The sequence below is a fragment of the Hylobates moloch genome, unplaced genomic scaffold, assembly GCF_009828535.3.
Source record: "Hylobates moloch isolate HMO894 unplaced genomic scaffold, HMol_V3 SCAFFOLD_5, whole genome shotgun sequence".
NCBI classification, from domain to species: Eukaryota; Metazoa; Chordata; class Mammalia; order Primates; family Hylobatidae; genus Hylobates; species Hylobates moloch.
The window spans coordinates 33,555,700-33,577,540 of NW_026652280.1; the positions used below are offsets into that span (position 1 = coordinate 33,555,700).

Genomic DNA, 21,841 nt, shown 5'->3' on the forward strand with positions numbered 1-21,841 from the left:
TCACTGCAACCTCCACCTCTTGGGTTCACGCCATTCTCCTGCCTCAGCTTCCTGAGTAGCTGGGACTACAGGTGCCTGCCACCATGCCTGGCTAATTTTTTGTATTTTTAGTAGAGACAGGGTTTCACCATGTTGCCAGGATGGTCTCAATCATTTGACCTCGTGAAACACCCACCTCAGCCTCCCAAAGTGCTGGAATTACAGGCGTGAGCCACCGCGCCCGGCCAACTCTCTTTTAATTGTAGATGCACATATGCATATAGATGTGAATGAGTTTTTATGCTGTTATACTATACATCTCTCTCTATAGTTTGCTTTTTTACTTAACAATATATCATAGACAGCTTTTCGTTTCAATTCATATAGATCTGCCTCATTCTTTTAGATTTAAAAAATTTTGTTTCTAAAAAATGCCAAATTTCCTCCAGAAAGGTTGTGCTGTTTTTTTTTTTCCCAGCAGTGCTGTTTTGTCCCATGCTTGCCGATATCAAGAATATTTGTGCTTTAAAAATTTTGCCCAACTGAAAGGTTTCCATTTTAAAGTTTTGCATTTTTTCAATGGTTTTAAGGCTGGGTATATTTCCAAATGTTTACTGGCCATTTAGCCACTCTTTTTTGAATTTCATGTTCCTTAACTGGTTTTTAAATACTGGAATATGTATTTTTCTTTTGATTTGTGGAAGCTCTTTTGATATAGCTGTTTGCTCTTTGTTATATAAATTGCAAATGTGTTTCCAGTTTGTCATGTATCTTTTAACCTTCTTCAAGGTTTTGATACCCACAAGTTTAAATTTTTTTCTTAGATCAATCTGACCATCTTTCAGTCTTTCTAGCTTTATCTGTCAGTCTTTTTAGCTTTAATGCCATGCTTTGGTTTGTTTTCTTAGAACAAGTGTTTATTCTTTTCTTTTACAAAGGCAGGCCATGCTCCTTGTAAAGATCTTTAAAAAAAGGGGGAAAATCACCAATAATCTTTCTACCCAGAGATAACTATTGGTAGCCAGAATTTTGGCATATGACCTTTCTTATAAACGTTCAGGCTCATGAGACATTAGAGATGGAAGGAACCTTAGAGGTCATCTACAGAGAATGAAGAATCAAATTTGAAATTGTGCTGGCTTTGGTAATGTCTCCTAGGATGTAACCTTCATGAAATGGGACTTTGGCTGCTTTTCTCCTTAGTCCTGGGCACCCTAGGTTAGTATCAGTTAGTGGTAGGAGGCTAAGCTAAAGATTTTCTAGCTTTGATCTTGGTGGCCAGGGCAATGCTGGACATATGGAGAGGTTCAATAAATGCTGGTGACTAAATGAAGTGATGTTGATTTTACCACTTACTCCAGTATTTTGTATATACGTATTTATTTTGTATGATTTTATATATTTTAATTCAGACATATGTAGACCTTGATTTTTTTTTAATTCTTTTTTGCAGAAATAGACAATGTGGCACAGTGTCACATTCAGCTTGCACAGAGTTTAAGAGAAGAGGCCAGGAAGATGGAGGAATTCAGGGAAAAGCAAAAACTACAACGAAAAAAGGTTGGATGTGCATATGTGTTAAGGTGTTTCTTTTCCTCCTATAGAAAACCACAGGCTTGTTTGTTCATTATACTCCTCAGCTCAGCTCCCAACATCATGCAATCATGACCTGAGAAATTACTTATTGGAGTCCCCACATGGGGACTCAATCCAGATGGGTATATGCATTTCTACACCCCAGGCCAGTTGTGCTTTTTGAAAGTTCATGTAGGATTCAGGGGTCCAGCTTGCATTCCTCTTCAGGTCTGCTGCCGCTATTCAGACTATGAATGGAAAGGGGAACCCTCTGACTTCAGTAGACTCTAGCACATCCCAGCTGGAGGGCTCCCAAAACCACACTCCTCATCCTGGACAAGGCAATAGGGGAAGGGGGAAGTAGTGGAAGAGACTCCCACTCCCCCTGAAGACCATAATGTAGTCCAACTACTCTATTGTACAAATGGGAAAACTGAAGCCCTGGGAACTCTAAGTCCTCTTGTCTTCAAAGCAGCTATACGTAGGCTCTTTTTCATTCATGAGATTTACTCTGACCAACTACATGGAAGAAGACAAGGGTGAACAAGAGTTAATAAAACTGACAAATATTTGGGATCAAGAAAAGAAGTCCAGGTTTATATCAAAGTGTTAGTTAGACTAGACCAGCCACAACTCTATTGTCTTCTATTTTGTTCCTGAAAGACTGGATATTCAGGCTGATCCTGCAGCCATGTAGGGTCCTTACAGAATTTTTTTCTGTGTCTGGTTTTCAAGACTGGAACCTGGGCCTCACGTGGGAGACAAGCTCTTCTCTATCTGGCACCCAAAGATGTCTACCCAGGTCTCCCGGCACAGCTGCGCGTGACTTTTGGTGACCTCTTTCACCCTTCCCAGGGGTCCCTTTGGAAACCTTTCCTTATCCTGGGCCTGAGCTTGCTGTCTGCAATGAGCATGTCTGATAAACAGCCAGCTGTTAAGGCTGATTCTACCCTGACCTCAGTCTCAGCAACTTTGCCTGTGGCTCTAGGTTGGAGTCTAGGTCCAGCTTCCTTGGCGGCCACTGGCCTCTACGGTGGGCGGCAGCATCCTAAGAGCCTGCCTGCCTTACCCCTATTGCTGTTTCACCAGCTGCTTTTAGCACACTACTGCCTCTTCCATCTTACACCTGTACTCGTGCTGTGCCTTTTACCAGGAAGGAAGGGTAGAAATGAACATGCGAACACCCTGTCAGGTGCTTTGACATACTCTCTCAAGCTTGATGTATCAGGTTTGAGGAGTGCCTCTGACCTGAAGCCTTTTTCAGAGCAGAAATAGCATGTGTATTAAACCCATTGGATGGTCAGACCCTTTTGGCTGACATAGCCAGGACTGCCCACCCCTCTAGGGGAATTACAATTTTTCAGAATAAAAAATGTCTTAGACAACCAGAGTCTAGGCATGTATGATTTCCCCTCAGAGGAGAGGAGAATCATTTCCTTGCATGTTTCAAATGCCCTTGGTAGCCCTAGTCCTTTCAGGGAGAGTTTTGTTAATTTTGCAAGGTTTCTGAAACTTCCTCATGCCGATAAGCTACACAGACCAAATTATTTTAAGCTAGAACCAAACTCTGCTCTGAACTGTGTTAAGCAATAGTGTAAGTCACCTGTGCTCAGTCCCCTGCCACCCTCTAAGTTCCCGTTATTCTGTGTGCTGTCTACAGTGGGAAAATACCTTCAAAGCTTTCTTTGAGAAGTCCAAATTTTATTAATAAAATTGTAATTACTTGTGTCAAAATGAACTCTGGGTTTTACCACTTCCGTATTTAGCTAGTTTTTTTTTTTTTTTTTTTAAACCATAAAATTTTGGGAGAAAATGTGCCAATGCTAACTTCTCATTTTTCACTGGTCAGACACATGCTTTGGTCTTTCACTTCTTGGAAATTAAGCCTTTTCCACTTAAGGAAAACTATCAGTTAGTTTCTTTTAGTAAACGAGGGCACAAAAGGTGCAGGTCCTAGAAGGGCTGGCCAGAAGTTCATGGTATGGTCCCTCGCAGCTAATGTTTTATGAAGGTGGTGACCAAGACGTACATGGTCATCCTTCTCTCACTAAGCATGAAAGCAGGGCCAGATAGACAGATGTGACCCAGGAATCATGGTAAAGCGTGATGTGCCTTACATGATGCGGGGGAGGAAGATGCTATCTGAACACACAGTGGGAACACGTAATGTCATCTGGAGGCTTAGGAAGGCCTCTCGGAAGAAGGACATTGATGCTAAAACCACTGGGGTGAAAGGCTGTATAGAGGAGTGAGACACTCACCCCAGGGGGTTGGCAGGGTAGGGAGGGGTCTTAGGAGCCATTCTCAGAGGTCTTGACACTTGAAGGTCATGAGGTTTCTTCCCCAGTCCATAACTGTCTGTAGCATGACAATGACAACACATGATCAGACACTGTGTCCTCTGGTGCCCATATGGTTTTATCACCTCAGCTAAGATAGGGATGGTCATGGGAGAGTTTCGTGCTGCCTGTGTGAAGAGCCTTCTCCAAAGAAAGGAACCTCCGTGGTTACAGAGGCGATGCTTCCAGTTTTTAGAATACAGCTTAAGGCTGGACACGGTGGCTCATAACTGTAATCCCAGCACTTTGCCGAGGTGGGTGGATCACTTGAGGTCAGGAGTTTGAAACCAGCCTGGCCAACATGGCAAAACCCCGTCTCTACTAAAAATATAAAAATTAGCCAGGTGTGGTGGCTCATGCCTGTAATCCCAGCTACTCAGGAAGCTGAGACAGGAGAATCACTTGAAATCAGAGTGGAGGATGGGCAGAGATCATGCCACTCCAGCCTGGGCAACAGAGTGAGACTCTGTCTCAAAAAAAACAAAAAATAAAAATAAAAAATAGGATACAGCTTGAGTGTGAGTAGAGAGAAAAACGGGCCATGAAGCAGCTATTCCAATAGTCTCTCTCAGGGTTATAGGGGTCACTTGCAAGTCTCCTCTTCCTTTCTCCCTCTCTTGCTTTTCCCCACCCTATGACAGAAATGGTTGTGTTTCTGCATTCCTTTGTGTTATCAGTAATAAAACACAATCACATTTCCACTGGATTTGGTCTGAGCAGAAAGTCTGAGTCTCAGAAGAGACACTGCCCCGAGGAGCTCTGAAAGGGCACCTTTGGCTCACTGGGGTCACCACAAATGTCACCCTATAAATGAATATGGACACAAGGACACGTAAATCCAGGTAATGTAGCAGACAGAGCTGGACCTGATGTCTCTGCCACTAACTCATGAGTGACCTTGAGCAAAGCATCTCACCTCTTGGGCCCCAGGGTCCATGCCTGTCAGGTTAGGGAGGTGGATGGATGCTTTCTAGATTCCTACCAAATTTCAAAGGCCAGGAATCCATGAAGGCAGAGAGAGGAATGATAGGAGGTGAACAGGCTTGGCTGGTGGTGGAATGTTGCAGCCACCTGAGAGGTGTTTGAAGCAAGTGTTATGTAGAACTTACAGGTAAGATGGCCTAGCTGGGGCCACAAAATGATATAGTAGCAGCTCCCAACTATAAGAGGGGCCATATGTGTATTCAAACTAGAAAAGACCTTGGAATAGACCAACGTTGCTAACTGATCTGCTCCATGTAGCCTGGGAAAATCAGGAACCATTATTAAATAAATAAACCCAGCTTCTCCTCCTGGCAGAGGGACACAGTCATGCTTATGGACCGCAGGTTCCTGACTGCAGTGGCAGGGATCTGCCATGTGTCTTTCCATGCTGGGCTCCTCTTGGAACCTTATCTATTCTCTACGTCTCCGCTGTCTTCACCATTAGCAGGCGAATGGCCAGCACTTGGCACCTGACTTTCACATGAGCCGGAAGATGACTGCTGGATTTTCTGAGGGCTCCTTTGAAGCTCCTCCAAGGGAATTTCATGTACTCCACAAAGCTCATATTTGAAGTGAGACCATTCCCAATATTCCATCCAGATATCGTCAAAATTCTTCTAACAATGTTTATGTGTTATGGTAGCAGACAAAAACTTAAGTTTTGTGTGTCTGGAAGGAACTACATTTGAATTTTATTTCCAATATTATATCATTTTTACACAACGTTAGTGTCATTGCTCATTTTGAATTATTGCATCTTTTCGTTGTTTACAGTTTGGTTTTATAGAGCTATCATAAGGATAATGACAATTTGGGTGATAATGAGAAACAAAAGGGCACTGGAGTCAGGGCTCCTGGGTTCAAATTTCAATTCTATTACTTGCTGACTATGTTACTTTGGGGTATGTTAATCAACTTCAGTACCACCAGGAAAATGGGAGTGATAGTACTCATATAGTTGTGATGCATGAAAACTGCTTAACGTGTAAGTGCTTGATAAATGGAAGCTACTAATTATGTCTGGGAGGTACATCTTTATTATTAACACCATTATTTTTGCTAACAAGTATTAACAGCACAGCCACAATAATTTACTCCCAAGCAAGGCATTTACTTCACTTGGATGGGGTATAAAAAGTAGCAGGGGGCCAGGCGCTGTGGCTCATGACTGTAATCCCAGCACTTTGGGAGGCTGAGGTGGGTGGATCATGAGGTCAGCAGTTCGAGACCAGTCTGACCAACATGGTGAAACCCCGTCTCTACTAAAAATACAAAAAAATTAGCTGGGCGTGGTGGCGGGTGCCTGCAATCCCAGTGACTTGGGAGGCTGAGGCAGGAGACTCGCTTGAAACTGGAAGGTGGAGGTTGCAGTGAGCCGAGATTGCACCACTGCAACCACTCTAGCCTGGGCATTAAGAGCAAAACTCTGTCTCAAAAAAAAAAAAAAAGTAGCAGGGCTGGGCATGATGGCTCATGCCTGTAATCCCAGCACTTTGGGAGGCCGAGCTGGGTGGATCACCTGAGGTCAGGAGTTCGAGACCAGCCTGGCCAACGAGGTGAAACCCCATCTCTACTAAAAGTACAAAAATTAGCCAGGTGTGGTGGTGCAGGCTTGTAATCCCAGCTACTCTGGAGGCTGAGGCAGGAGAATTGCTTGAACCCAGGAGGCAGAGGTTGTAGTCAGCTGAGATCATGCCACTGCACTCCAGCCTGGGTGACAGAGCAAGACTCTGTCTTAAAAAATAAAAAAATAGAATAAAAGAGTAACAGAACAGCTTCTTTCAGTTGTCTTACAAATTCTTTTTTCCTTCATACTGCCCAGGCACCCTGATGGTCATGGATGTGTCACTGATGGGCTGCAGAAGTGAATGTTTACAAGTACCAAATTTAACTGTGCTGATGTATACTTACAGAATAAAGACCTCCTTTAAAATATAAGTGGCACTTTAACAAAAGTTTTAAAATTCCTTTTTGAAACCAAAGTTCCTTGATTCTAGATTTTACCGAAGAGAGTGCTCTAAGGTGATCAGTGAGTCTCCACGGTGTTTGAGAGTCCAGGCTTTGGTGTTTGCCTGCACAAGTTCAAAGATGGGCCCTGTTATTAGCTAGGAATAAGACCTTGGACAAATTGTTTGGTCTCTTTTTTCTGAAGATTGTGAAATGTGGGTAATCATTTCGAACACTTAACCCTCAAGATAAGCTAGTATTGATAATGATTTCTGTTTTTATTAATAATGATTTCTGTTTTTATTAATAGTGTTTATGATCTCTTTACAGACAGAGCTTGTAATGGATGCTATCCATAAACAAAAGAGCTTACAATTCAAGAAAACCATGGATGTGAGTCACAGTTTATTGTCTTTTTTGGGATAATGGTGACATTTTCTGAAATCCTGTGCTGTGTATGAACGTATTCCTACTCAAATAACATTTCAAAAATGTTATTATTTATTAATGCAGTGTTTTAGGGAAAACAACCTTAAATGCTTTGGGTTTTCTTTGTTGTTGTTGTTGTACATATTATTACATTACCCAGAGATTAAGCTCGGTACCCAATAGTTATCTTTTCTGCTCCTCTCCCTCCTCTCACCTTCCCTCTCAATTAGACCCCAGTGTCTGTTATTTCCTTCTTTATATTCATAAGTTCTTATCATTTAGCTTCCACTTATAAGTGAGAACATGTGGTATTTGGTTTTCTGTTCCTGCGTTAGTTTGCTAAGGACAATAGCCTCCAGTTCTATCCATGTTTCCCCAAAAGACACGATTTCATTCTTTTTTATGGTTGCATAGTATTCCATGGTGTATATGTACCACATATTCTTTATCCAGTCTGTCATTGATTGGCATTTAGGTTGATTCCATGTCTTTGCTATTATGAACAGTGCTGCAGTGAACATTCACGTGCATGTGTCTTTAGGGTAGAATGCTTTATATTCCTCTGGGTCTATACCCAGTAATGGGATTGCTGGGTCAAATGGTAGTTCTGCTTTTAGTTCTTTGAGGAATCTCCATACTGCTTTCCACAATGGTTGAACTAATTTATACTCCCACCAACAGTGTATAAGGTTTTTCTTTTTTTAAGGCCTTGGAAAGATTGAAAGTGACATTAGATAGTGGAAATGCAACGGGGTTATCTTTCTGGTAACCCGAGAAAACATAGCAAGTCAGTTCAAATATTTTAGGCAAAGATACAAAAACATATATAGTGTACAATACCCTTTATCTTGTTGAATTTGCAATTTTACCCTGTTACTATTTTGAATCTTGATTGCTTACCTATTTTATTGGGTGATCCCTTTCTGTTTTAAGATATCTGAAAATTATAAAAAACTTTAAGTAATTTATTTAAAAAATGCTTGGCAAGACAGAGATTGGACAAGTTGCTAGAAATCTCTCTCTAGCTTTTATGAATCTGTTGACTCTGTAGAAATATATGACTCATCTTGACACAGAATATTCAAATATGATATTCTATAGGAGGACCATAAAGGAATTTCACTATGTTGATACATATATCCCTCAAAAACAATTGATAAATAGGGAATGATGTCAGTGTAATACAGAAATAGTGTTAGTTGATAGATGACTTTTCCCAGACCTTTTATATTTTAAACAATCTGGGGCAAGATTTTTTATAATTAAAGAGAAAGGCTTATCAAAATATAACTTTCTGGCTGGGTACAGTGGCTCATGTCTATAATCCCAGCACTTCGGGAGGCCGAGGCGGGTCACTCCTGAGGTCAGGAGCTCGAGACCAGCCTGGCCAACATGGCAAAACCCCAACTCTACCAAAAATACAAAAAAAAAAAAAATTAGTTGGGCGTGGTGGTGTGTGCCTGTAATCCCAGCTACTTGGGAAGTCGAGGCAGGAGAATCGCTTGAACTCAGGAGGTGGAGGTTGCGGTGAGCTGAGATCGCACCATTGCATACTCCAGCCTGGGCAACAAGAGTGAAACTCTGTCTCAAAAAAAAAAAAAAAACAACACAAAAACTCTGAAAGGTGGAGAGAAGAAGGCACACTGGCTAGTGACCTTGGACTCAAAGAGCAACCTGACAAGGGTTCCCTGGGCTTTCTTTTTGCCTCATTTATCACAGACTGAGTGCCAAAGAAGCAGGCATCCCAGAAATGCCAATGGTCATAGATCAAAAAAAATAAAATAAAATAAAATAAAAAGCTCCAAGAAAAACCTGTTCTCTCTAGCCAAAAGACCAGAAAAGGGGCAGCCTAGCAGGACAGAAACTTTAGAAAATAACCATTCTACTGCAGCCAAACACCATGTAAAAAACCTGGGGCCCCACCTCCACACATCGGCAAAGGCCAAGTGGAGAGTCTAAACTTCCACCACACCAGGCTGTAGAGAGCACCCAACTCCCCTGCCAAGGTGGCGACAGAGAACAAATAGGGAACCAGAACTTTCACTCCCACCAGGAGGTAGCAGAGCCTCCTCTACACAGTGTCAGTGGGAGCTATGTGGGGAACCCTGACTTCCACCTGCACCGGGAAATAATGACGTACACCCTCTCCCTGCTGGGATGGTGTCTAAGGAGGTCTAGTGGAGAGTGAGAACTTTAACCACTTTCCAGTAGTAACTGGGTCACATACACTCTGTGGTGTCAGTGGAGACCAAGGAGGGGAAACCTGGACTTTCACACTCACATGGCAGTAATGAGATGATGCCTCACCTTCCCCGGCTGGAGTGGTGTCCAGAGGAAGCTAGCTAAAACAGAAGCCTTAAATAAAATCCAGAGTCTTGTAACATAATACCAAAAAGTCCCCCAAATCCATCAAATATCACTCTTCATACCAGAAAGATATGAAACTGCATGAAAAAAAAGACAATCAATAGATGCCAAGATCTAGATAACAGAGATGTTGGAATTATGCGATGAAGATTTTACAGCATCCATTATCAAAATATTCAGCAAGCAATTACAAAGACACTTTTTTTGAGATGGGTGGGTCTCACAATGTTGCCCAGGCTGGCCTTGAATTCCTGGGCTCAAGTGATTCTCCCACCTCAGCCTCCTGACTAGCTGGAATTACAGGCATGTGCCACTACACCTGATTCACACTTGAAACAAACGAAAGAAACAAAGAAAGGACTGGCAAAGAAATAGAAAAGCTCAGCAAAGAAATAGAAGATATAAACATGAACCAAATGGAAATTTTAGAACTGAAAAATATAATAATCAAAATTTTAGAAAACCCAATATATGGGCTTGAGAAGAGAATGGAAGAGACAGAAGAAAGAATTGGTTAACTGGAAGACAGAATAATATAAATTGCCAGACATGAACAACAGAGAGAAAATAAGCTGAAAAAAATTAACAGAGACTCAGGGACTTTTTGCACTATAAGAAAAGATCTAACACTAATGTCTCTGTGATACTAGAACGTGAGGAGAAGGAAGGTGGGCTGAAAAAGCCCAGCTTTATGTCATTATTTGAAGAAATAATGGCTGAAAAATTTCCAAATTTAGCAAAAGACATAAATCTACATATCCCAGAGGCTGATTAAACTGTAAACAAGATAAACCCAAAGAAATCCATACCAAGACATATAATCGAACTTCTGAAAACTAAATGAGAGAGAAATGACACCTTCACTAAAAGAGAAAACCTAAAAGGGAAAGCCAATGACAGCAGATTTCCTATTAGAAGCCATGGAGACCATGAGGAAGTGGCCCAACATATCGCAAATGCTGAAAGAAAAGAACTGTTAACACATAACCCTATATCCAGTGAAAATATCTTCTAAAAATGAAGGGGATGATAGCATGATATGGTGATTATATTCAATAATCACTTAATTATATATTTTTAAATAACTTAAAGAATGTAATTGGATTGTTTGTAACTCAAAGAATAAATGCTTGAGGGGATGGATGCCCCATTCTCCATGATGTGCTTATTTCACATTGCATGCCTGCATCAAAACATCTCATATACCCCATAAGTATATAAACCTACTATGTACCCACAAAAATTTTTTTAAATTAAAAAAAATAATAAAAGGGAGACAGAACATAGAATGGCGGTTGCTAAGGGCTGCGGAAAGAAGAAGTTGAGATGTTATTGTTCAATAGGCATAGAATTTCAGTTTTATAAGATAAAAAGAGTTTTGGAGATGGATGGTGGTGATGGTTACGTAACTTTATAAATGTATCTAATACCACTGAATTGAACACTTACAGTGGTTACAATGGGAGAAAATATGCAAATTATTCATCTGACAAGAGACTAATATCCAAAATACACAAGGAACTCAAGCAACTCAGCAGCAAAGAGAAAAACAAACAATTGGATTAAAAAATGGGCAACGGATCTGAGTAGACATTTCTCAAAAGAAGACATACAAATGGCAAACAAGTATATTTTTTAATGCTCAACATCACTAATCATCAGAGAACTACAACTCAAAACCGCAATGAGATACCATCTCACCCCAGTTAGGATGGCTGTTATCAAAAAGACAAAAAATAACAAATGCTGACAAGGATTTAGAGAAAAAGGAACTCTTACACGCCGTTGGTGGGAATGTAAACTAGTACAGCCACTATGGAGAACAGTATGGAGATTTCTCAAAAAACTACAAATAGAATTACTATATGATCTAACAGTCCCACTACTGGGTATTTATCCAAAGGAAAGGAAATCAGTATATCAAAGGGTTTATTTCACTAACATAATGTCCTCCAGGCTTATCCGTGTTGCCATTGATGACAGGATTTCATTCTTTTTATAGTGGAGTAGTGTTCCATTGTGTATATATGCCGTATTTTCTTTATTTATCTTAAGTCAACCATTCTTTCTCATCATTTTTATTTATTAGCTAACTGTTTGATTCACAGCTTTGTTGGTTTTCTTCCCACTTCCTGGAACTAAGATAAAGCAGCTTTGGTGTTTAAAAAAGTCTTTGCTTTCACAGATGAAACAGAAAATTGTTTTTATGATTCACTAATGATTATAGTTTGTGAACTGTTTCCATAATACTGGTGGTAATGGTAGCACACGATAGACCATGGCCTACGTTTAAACTACATAAAACAGAATTCTTGGCCGGGTGCGGTGGCTCACGCTTGTAATCCCAGCACTTTGGGAGGCCGAGGCGGGCGGATCACGAGGTCAGGAGATTGAGACCACGGTGAAACCCCGTCTCTACTAAAAATACAAAAAATTAGCCGGGCATGGTGGCGGGCGCCTGTAGTCCCAGCTACTTGGAGAGGCTGAGGCAGGAGAATGGCGTGAATCCGGGAGGCGGAGCTTGCAGTGAGCCGAGATTGCGCCACTGCACTCCAGCCTGGGTGACAGAGTGAGACTCCGTCTCAAAAAAAAAAACAGAATTCTTTAAATAAAAAAGGAATACTGGCTGAGCGCAGTGGCTCATGCCTGTAATCCCAGCACTTTGGGAGGCCAAGGCGGGTGGATCACCTGAGGTCAGGAGTTCGAGACCAGCCTGGCCAACATAGTGAAAACCCTGTCTCTACTAAAAACACAAAAATTAGGGGGGCATGATGGTGCTTGCCTGTAGTCCCAGCCACTAGGGAGACTGAGGCAGGAGAATCGCTTGAACCCAGGAGTCAGAGGCTGCAGTGAGCCGAGATCGCACCACTGCACTCCTGCTTGTGTGACAAAGCTAGACTCTGTCTCAATAAATAAATAAATAAGGAACACGACTATCTTTAAGCAAAATAAATGATAGCATTGGTAACCTGCCGGCTGTTCACATGCTGTGGTGAATATTGAGGCTTCGTTAGAATTAGTGTGAGTTGGTGCCAAATAACCAAGAGTTTGTGCATGCATTCTCAGGATTATGAATGTTTCATAAATTTTAGACCACACATTTTAGAGTTACATAAATATTTTAATTGTTGTTGTTGTTGTTGTTATTGTTATTTTGAGACAGAGTCTCACCCTTTCACCCAGGCTGGAGTGCAGTGGCATGATCATAGCTCACTGCAGCCTTGAACTCCTGGGCACAAGCGACCCTCCCAGCTCAGCCTCCCAAGTAGCTGGGACCACAGGTGTGTGCCACCATGCCTAGCTAAGTTTTGTGTTTTTTGTAGAGATGGGGTTTCACCCACTTTGCCCAGGCTTGTCTTGAATTTCTGGGCTCAAGCAATCCACCCACTTAAGCCTCTCAGAGTGTTGGGATTATAGGCGTGAGCCATGGTGCCTGGCCTTAATTTTGTCTATTTCAAATTCCATTTTTCATTTCAGTCCATTTTTAAAGCTCATGTACTTTATGTTGCCAAATAGGAGTTATTACTTCCTTGATCAGGTTGCTGCTATTACATAATTTGAAAAAGGGCTAGAGAGAGAGAGAGTGAGCTTTCAAAGATTGATAAGAAAAAGCATCTGCCCTCTGGGAACCCATGGCTTAGTGACAATCAGAGTGCTAATCAGTCAGCCCTGTCCATGCTGGACTTCCTGGGCCAAGGGGGCTGCATTTCAGGGTTACACTCTGTTCATTTGTTTTGGTTCTCTTTGTTCATAATGACAAAGGCAAAGAAGAACTATGAGCAGAAATGCCGGGACAAAGATGAGGCAGAACAGGCCGTCAGCCGGAATGCCAACCTGGTGAACCCGAAGCAACAAGAAAAGGTACCCGGGAGGGCTAACAACCCGAAAAATCTGAGATTGACCTATATCAGGCTAAAGCCAATTATGAATCTTCATAAGAAATGAACCTGTACCCTAAACCCCTGGCAATATCTTCCTTCATGTATTGGGGGTCTTCTGAACCTGAAAAACCACTGCCACATATTTGGGGGTTGGGAGAAAAGCGATAGAAGCATGGCTATGAGGGAGGGAGATGGGGTGATAAGAGGTTGGAGGGGTTTCCCAGTTGTTTTCATTTTTCTTAAAGACTTGGCTCATGTATTCTTTGTAGTCAGGCTGCCTTTTGCTTGGGTGGATTACAAATTTAACTTTGTAAAATCTAGATATAAGATTTCTGCAACCAGAGGGCTGGGTGTGTCTTTAGGAAGACACTGGGCAAGATGCTTTATGGATATTTTCCAAGATTGATAAGATTGCAGGGCACATTGAATGATTTGCTCACGAGAGAAATGTACACAGGACTTGCACTAGACCTGGTCTCTTCATAGTTACCGCTTTTCAATCTGTTTTGTCTATGGAAGCCTTGTGCAGCATTCCCAATGCTTGCTCTTTTTTTGTTTGTTTGTTTTCACAGCTTTTCGTGAAACTGGCAACTTCAAAGACCGCAGTAGAAGACTCGGGTGAGGGGGCAGTTGCTATGGATGGAGGAGGGTTGCTGGTGGGGTTTACGTTATCCTAAATGTGTCCCTGAGAAAGGGAGTTTTATATATCTTAAAGAGAGAATATATGGATATTCAGCAGGATTAGTGAGATATTAGAAGGGAAAAAGGGAGGAAGGAAGGGAGAGAGTAAGGAAGGGGGGGAGGAAAGGAAAGAAGAGGAGAGAGGAAGGGAGGGTCTATTAGAATCCCAGAAGGTGGGAGGAGGCTATGAGGACACTGTTTCTGGCTGCTGTCTGCTTAGATCTTGCTGCCTTACATGGGAGTGAGATGGTGGAGTCATGTGGTAGCGGCTTTGCAATCAGGTGCTTCCTCTGATGTATTGGGACATCTATCTAAAAGACCATTTCAGCCCCGGTAGCTCTTATCTGCTGTGAAACAGCCAAGCTGCAAGGCCTTGTTATCACTGAAATCTAAGACCCAAACCAGGCATTTGCAAAAGCTTCTAATTCCCAGAATATCCTGCAGGAAATATCCCTCATGACTGTGGTGGTTATGTACATCTTAATCTCTACATTCGAAACTAAAGTGACTTGGTGCCCCTTTAGGGCTCAAGGTAATTCTCTTCTCTGCATCCTTCATCAGACAATTTTGAAAATGAAAAGTGATGGGAAATACTGAGGTGGAATTACACAAACAAAACCCTGGCTGAGGTTTCTTATCAGCTTTGACTTCTTCCTTAGAACATTTCTTTCTCAATGTTTGGTCCAATGTTTAAAAAGAAAGTGATACCCTCCTTTGCCTGCTTCACCAAGTATGATGAGGGTGAGAGATGCAATAACTCCCAATGCTCAGAGTCCTGGGGGCCTTGTGAGCTCAGCACAACTCCGATGAGTTTCTTTTGCCATCTGAGATGAGCCTGTGGGTGTATCTGCGAGCCACCTTCCTGTCTAGTTCTGACCCAGGTCTCTCCCTTCTGTTGCAGACAAAGCATACATGCTGCACATCAGCACCCTGGATAAGGTCCGAGAAGAGTGGCAGAGTGAGCACATCAAGGCCTGCGAGGTACCCGTAACCAGAAGCTGCTCAAGACTGGGATGGGTGTGGAGGGGTGTGTAACAGGAAGCTGCTCAGGACGGGGAGAAGGGGGAAAGGGGGGGGAGCGGGGCCGGGGTGGGGACGGGAGGCCGGGAGGTGGGTCTTCTGCCCAGAACCTCGAGAGTCTACTTTTGTAGAAATGATCTGCCCCGATTCTCATAGAGTTACAGAGCTTGAGGGCAAATTAGAAATCAGAAATTTGGCCGGGCACGGTGGCCCATGCCTGTAATCCCAGCACTTTGGGAGGCCGAGGCGGGTGGATCACCTGAGGTCAGGAGTTCAAGACTGTCTGGCCAACATGGTGAAACCCCGTCTCTACGAAAAATACAAAAATTAGCCGGGTGTGGTGGCACACACCTGTAATCCTAGCTACTCTAGGGGCTGAGGCAAGAGAATAGCTTGAACCTGGGAGGCGGACGTTGCAGTGAGCCAAGACCGCGCCATTGCACTCCAGCCTGGGTGACAGAACAAGACTCCGTCTCCAAAAAAACAAACAAACAAAAAAAGAAATCAGAAATTTAAGTGAAGAATGGAAGGAACGGGAATAGTTTTCCCCAAACCTTGTCTGCCTCATCCCCATCCTGACCATGCTGTCCAGCAATTCAAATTTTAGTCTAATGTTGGGTTAGCACAGGCATAAAATAGCTGAATCAGTTAGTGGTCGATTAAGTAATTACCTTTGGAGAGCCTTGCCTCAATAGGCTCTAAAGGGAATGCCGACAGCAAGTGAGCAGGCTTTGGAGGTTTGTTTGTTTGCTTTTTGTTTTGAGTCTGGGTCTCACTCTATCACTCAGGCTGGAGTGCAGTGGCACGATCAGAGCTCGCTGCAGCCTCAAACTCCTGAGCTCAAGGGAAGTAGATGGGACTACAGGCGTGCACCACCACACCTTGTTAATTATTTATTATTTATTTTATTTTTAAAGAGACAGGGTCTTGCTATGTTGCCCAGGCTGGTCTTGAGCTCCTGGGTCTCAAGCAATCCTTCCACCTTTGCCTTCTGAGTTGCCAGGGTTACAGGCATGAGCCACCATGCCTGGCTGGAGGGTTTTTTTTGTTTTGTTTTGTTTTACTCTCTTCATACCTTCAATTTCACCACTGCTCCCTTTCTTTTGCAGCAAATGACCTCACAATTTCCAAGAGAAAATAAAAAACATAACTTGGAAGCTTACTTAAGTTTCTGTCACCCTGCCTACACATTTTCTTCCAGTGGTTCTCAAAGTGAGGTCCTAGGATCGGTAGCATCAGCATCACCTGGGAACTTGTTAGAAATGCAGGTTCTCAGACCTACCTCAGACCTACTGAATCAGAAACTCTGGAGGTAGAGCCCAGCAATCTCTGTGTTAATAAGCCTTCCAAGTGACTCTGATGCGAATTCAAGTATGAGAATCATTGACAGATACGCCTGCCCCACTCCTTTTTTCCTCTTAGCGCAGAAAGGGGGCTGTTCCTTCCTTGTTCAAGATCTTTTTTCATCCAGCTTGCCTTTCCCCACCTTCTTGGGCATAGAGAACTTGTCAACTTCTGTTATCTTGCACACAGACTCAGCTCTCTCCTAGCTTTAAAACCCACCAGTTCGGCCAGGCACAGTGGCTGCTAATGCCTATAATCCCAGCACTTTGGGAGGACAAGGCAGGCAGATCACCTGAGGTCAGGAGTTCAAGACCAGCCTGGCCAACATAGTGAAACCCAGTCTCTACTAAAAATACAAAAATCAGCTGGGTGTGGTGGCAAGCACCTGTAATCCCAGCTACTTGGGAGGCTGAGGTGGGAAAATCACTTGAGCCCGGGAGGTGGAGGTTGCCGTGAGCTGAGATCGTGCTACTACACTCTAGCCTGGGCAACAGAGTTAGACTCCATCTCAAAAAAACCCAAAAAACAAAAAACAAAACCAGCAGTTCTTGCTTTCTATCTACAACCCCTGCTACCCCTGCCCTTCTTCACAGCCACGCTTTTTGAAGGGCTTGTCTCTAAGTCCATGTTGTCCTGCCTGCCCCAGCCTGCAGCATCTGGGATTTGCTTCCCTGCAGCTGCTGTCTTGGAGGGCATCAGAATCCCTTGGCATGAGGGCCAGTGGGCCTTTGCAGTTTCTAATCTTATTTGATCTCTCTTTGCCATCTGATACTGTAGGTTATTATGCTTCTCTTAAAACACTGTTTTCTGCTTTACTTCTGTAACTCCACACTCTTAGGGGAAAGCCTAGAATGAGGCCATTTTTTAATAAGGTTTAAAAACATGTAAAGCAATATCATATACGTTTTATAGATACATATGTAGTGTAAAAACCTGCATAAAGGCCGGGTGCGGTGGCTCACGCCTATAATCCCAGCACTTTCAGAGGCTGACGCGGGTGGATTGCTTGAGCCCAGGAGTTCAAGACCAGCCTGGGCAACACAGTGAAATTTTGTCTCTACAAAGAAATATAAAAATTAGCCAGACGTGGTGGTAGAGGCCACTTGGGAACCTAAGGTGGGAGAATTGCTTGAGCCCGCGAGTTTGAGGCTGCAGTGAGCCATGAGCGCACCACTGCTCTCCAGCCTGGGTGACAAAGTGAGACCCTGTCTTAAAACAAAACAAAATAAAAACCCCCCAAAACCAAACAACAAAACAACCCCTTCCCATAAAAAACAATAGAAAACAAAACAAACGCTGCATAAGAATGATACAATTCAGGATAATGGCTATCTGGGGAAGGAGGAAGGTGATAGAAACTGGGTAAATCACACAGGGGCTTTTACAGAATCTGAAAAAATATGGCTGAAGTTTTTGACAAAGCTAAGTAGTTGGTATATAGGTATTTATTATACTGTCCTCTGATTCTATGTGAAATAGTCCATAACAAAAATAATGTAATATTATTAAATTATTATACTATGTTATATAGATATAAAAATGTTTAGAGGTGAAATAATGCATTTGCTTCAAAATACTCCAGAGAGTAGGGTAACTGGTAGAGATATAGATAAAACAGAATTGGTTGTGAGTAGATAAATGTTTAAGCTGGTGATGAGTACATGGGGATTCATCATACTATCTGTACCTCTCTACTCTTGTATATGTTTGAAGTTTTGTTTTATTTTATAACAAGTTTTAAAATGTAGCAAATTTTAAAAGGCATTCCAAATTTTTTGGTTTTGAATAAAACCTATAGTATGAGATAGGAAATTGAATCAGAAACTGTGGGGGTAGAGCCCAGCAATGTCTATGCTAATAAACCTTCCAAGTGATTGTGATGTGAATTCAAGTATGAGAACCACTTATAGCTATACCTGTCCCCATCCTTTTCTCCTCGTAGAGTGGAAAAGGGGCTGTGGTATATAAAAGCTATGGTATGTAAAATTCGTTCATATTAAAAATAGCTATGGTATTCAATATTTTAAAAATACACTGATATATCACATCCACTGTTGAATAGAATACCATCTGCTTCATAGACTAGCTTGATTTTTCTAAAGGTGATATTGGTTTATATCCAAAATACTGTATCTCAGGCAATGACTTTTATTTTAACCCTTTTTTAAAGGAAAAACAATTAAACATACACAAAGATAGAAGACAAGTACACAGCCTCCCATGTACTCATCAATCAGCATCAACAGTTATGACCATCTTGCCAGTCAAACTCATTCATTCCAGGGTGGGAGGGGCAGCATTTTGAATCTGAGGCTCTGGCAGGCTGCTCAGGTGGAGATGATGTTAGATAGTTGGAAATGTCAGTAGGAACTCAGAATATTGGTATCTGGGATCATCATTACTTTTTACCCTCAGAACTATTTCCAAGCCTGTTTGTGTTACTAAGATATTAGGATTTGTTTGCATTCTTTGTGATATGAGTTTATGAGCATCCTCAGTGGTGGGGGAGAAGTATTCTAAATTGGACAATAAGTTTACGGATAACTGAAGGTTGACACTCTTTCTTAAGTCACAGCTAGCCAAAATGAACGGCCCTTTTCCTTGCATATTTATGTACATGTGGCTATTTTTCTGTAGGCATTTGAGGCTCAAGAATGTGAACGAATAAACTTCTTCCGGAATGCATTGTGGTTACATGTGAATCAGCTGTCACAACAATGTGTCACCAGTGATGAAGTAAGTCAGAGGCATCCACTGAGGATTGTCGGGTGCATGTTGGATACATTAGAGTAGAAAGAACTATAGATATTGATTGGTTCACTTCGCCCTTGATGAGGTAAGGTGACTTGCCTAAGGCCATACAGTGAGTTGATAGAAGGATGCAGATAACATGTAACCTGACTCCTGGCTCATTTGCCACCATGATTTTCTCATTAAGAGATTCATGGCTGGGAGCGGTGGTTCCCTCCTGTAATCCCAGAACTTTGGGAGGCTGAGGCGGGTGGATCCCCCGAGGTCAGGAGTTTGAGACCGGCCTGGCCAACATGGTGAAACCCTGTCTCTACTAAAAATGCAAAAATTAACTGGGCATGGTGGTGCACCCCTGTAATCCCAGCTACTCAGGGGGCTGAGGTGGGAGAATTGCTTGAACCCAGGAGGCGGAGGCTGCAGTGAGCCGAAATCGCATCACTGCACTCAGCCTGGGGGACAGTGTAATACTCTATCTCAATTAAAAAAAAAAAAAGAAATTGATAGTTAGGGCACAAAAAATTCAGAGTTAGGGCAGGAGAACAGATAGAACCCAAATAGAGTTTCATGTACAGAAGGCAGATATCACAGCATGTATGTGCATCCCAGACACGGCTCAATTCTGGAATGGGGTCACTCCAGGACAGCACCAAGTACTAGGACACTGACTCTTTCCCAGGCTAATGGTTGCTCCAGGGCTCAGACTTACCTCAACAGCATTCCCTGGTCCATTATCCAGGCTTAACCTGTACACAGCAATAGTAATGTGCTCCCCACATCTCAGAGGCATCAAATCAAGTTATCACAACCTTCTTTGCTAAGGAGTAGCCACCCTCACATTAGATGAGACATTCACCTTAGAAGAACAGCTAAACACCCAGAAAACCAATAGGATTGAATGGAAAACTCTTCTTTAAGTAATTGTCTTTGCATTTCTGTGTGGCATTGGTCTTGTGCCGTAGGATTTAATATCTACTTTTTGGTTCCATCAGTATTTTAAAAAAATTTCAGCCAAGGCTGGGCGTGGTGGCTCACACTTGTAATCCCAGCACTTTAGGAGGCCGAGGTGGGCAGATTACCTGAGGTCAGGAGTTAGAGCCAGCCTAGCCAACATGGTGAAACTCCGTCTCTACTAAAAATACAAAAATTACCCAGGCATGGTGGCACATAGTGCCAGCTACTTGGGGGGCTGAGACAGGAGAATCGCTTGAACCCAGGAGGCAGAGGTTGCAGTGAGCCAAGATTGTGCCACTGCACTCCAGCCTGGGCAACAGAGTGAGACTCCATCTCAAGAAAAGAAAAAAAAATTCAGCCAAGGCTTTTGTCCTGCCACAAAGATACATTTTCTGTCATCTTTAAAAAATTAATAGCAGATGTAGGCTGGGCACAGCAGCTTACACCTGTAATCCCAGCACTTTGGGAGGCCAAGGTGGGCGGATTGCCTGTGGTCAGGAGTTCGAGGCTAGTCTGGCCAACATGGTGAAACCCCGTCTCTACTAAAAATACAAAAAAAATTAGCCAGACATGGTGGCGTGCGCCTGTAATCCCAGCTACTTCGGAGGCTGAGGCAGGGGAATTCTTCCATCAGGGAGGTGGAGGTTGCAGTGAGCCGAGATTGCACCACTGCACTGCAGGCTGGGTGACAGAGTGAGACTCTGTCTAAAAAATAATAATAAAATAAAAAATTAAAAATTAATAGCAGATGTGCATCAGAGAAGAGCTCTAATGTGAATCTGTGAATCTGGGACTTTGGAATGTGTTCTTTTTTTTTCAAAACAAGAAAATTTGGAAGAGTCAGCTCTCTATCAAACCCATGGTTTTTTTTGTTTGTTTGTTTGTTTTTTGAGACAGAGTCTTGCACTGTCACCTGGGGTTGGAGTGCAATGGTGCGATCTCAGCTCACTGCAACCTCCGCGTCCCGGGTTCAAGTGATTCTCGTGCCTCAGCCTCCCAAGTAGCTGAGATTACAGGCGCCTGCCACCATGCCTGGCTAATTTTTTGTATTTTAAACAGAGATGGGGTTTCACTATGTTGGCCAGGCTGGTCTCAAACTCCTGACCTTGTGATCCACCCGCCTCAGCCTCCCAAAATGCTGGGATTACAGACATGAGCCGCTGCGCCCCACCTCAAACCCATGTTTTTAAGGAGCTGTGTCACAATGATCTCAACATACCTCTACCTATTAATTGACCTTCTTTTTTATTAGATGTACGAACAAGTCCGAAAGAGTTTAGAAATGTGCAGCATTCAGAAGGACATTGAATACTTTGTGAATCAACGCAAAACTGGACAGATTCCACCAGGTGAATGGGGCGGTGGGGTGGGGAGTGTTATTTACACAATTCTATTAGCCTTTCTTGTTAGATGTCATTGAGGATGAAAGACGCCTGCCTCTTCATGTCCTGTTTCTTGGTGACTCTCCTAGCACCCATCATGTATGAGAATTTCTACTCCTCCCAGAAGAATGCAGTCCCACCAGGAAAGGCTACAGGGCCTAACTTGGCAAGGTAATAGCCAGCTGCCTGTCACAGGAAGAAAAATACTTTT

General features: G+C 42.7%; 1 protein-coding gene across 1 annotated transcript in view; it reads left to right on the plus strand.

Annotated features, from left to right (window-relative positions):
* The window catches only part of PSTPIP2 (proline-serine-threonine phosphatase interacting protein 2), a 94,935-nt gene that overhangs the window by 64,861 nt on the left and 8,233 nt on the right, over nt 1-21,841 (plus strand). Inside the window, exons 5-12 of the mRNA XM_032152408.2 lie at nt 1,433-1,539; nt 7,155-7,217; nt 13,383-13,481; nt 14,074-14,119; nt 15,084-15,163; nt 19,184-19,282; nt 21,501-21,597; nt 21,720-21,801. Of these exons, the coding sequence (XP_032008299.1) occupies nt 1,433-1,539; nt 7,155-7,217; nt 13,383-13,481; nt 14,074-14,119; nt 15,084-15,163; nt 19,184-19,282; nt 21,501-21,597; nt 21,720-21,801 (673 nt within the window). The remainder of the gene's footprint in view (nt 1-1,432; nt 1,540-7,154; nt 7,218-13,382; nt 13,482-14,073; nt 14,120-15,083; nt 15,164-19,183; nt 19,283-21,500; nt 21,598-21,719; nt 21,802-21,841) is intronic.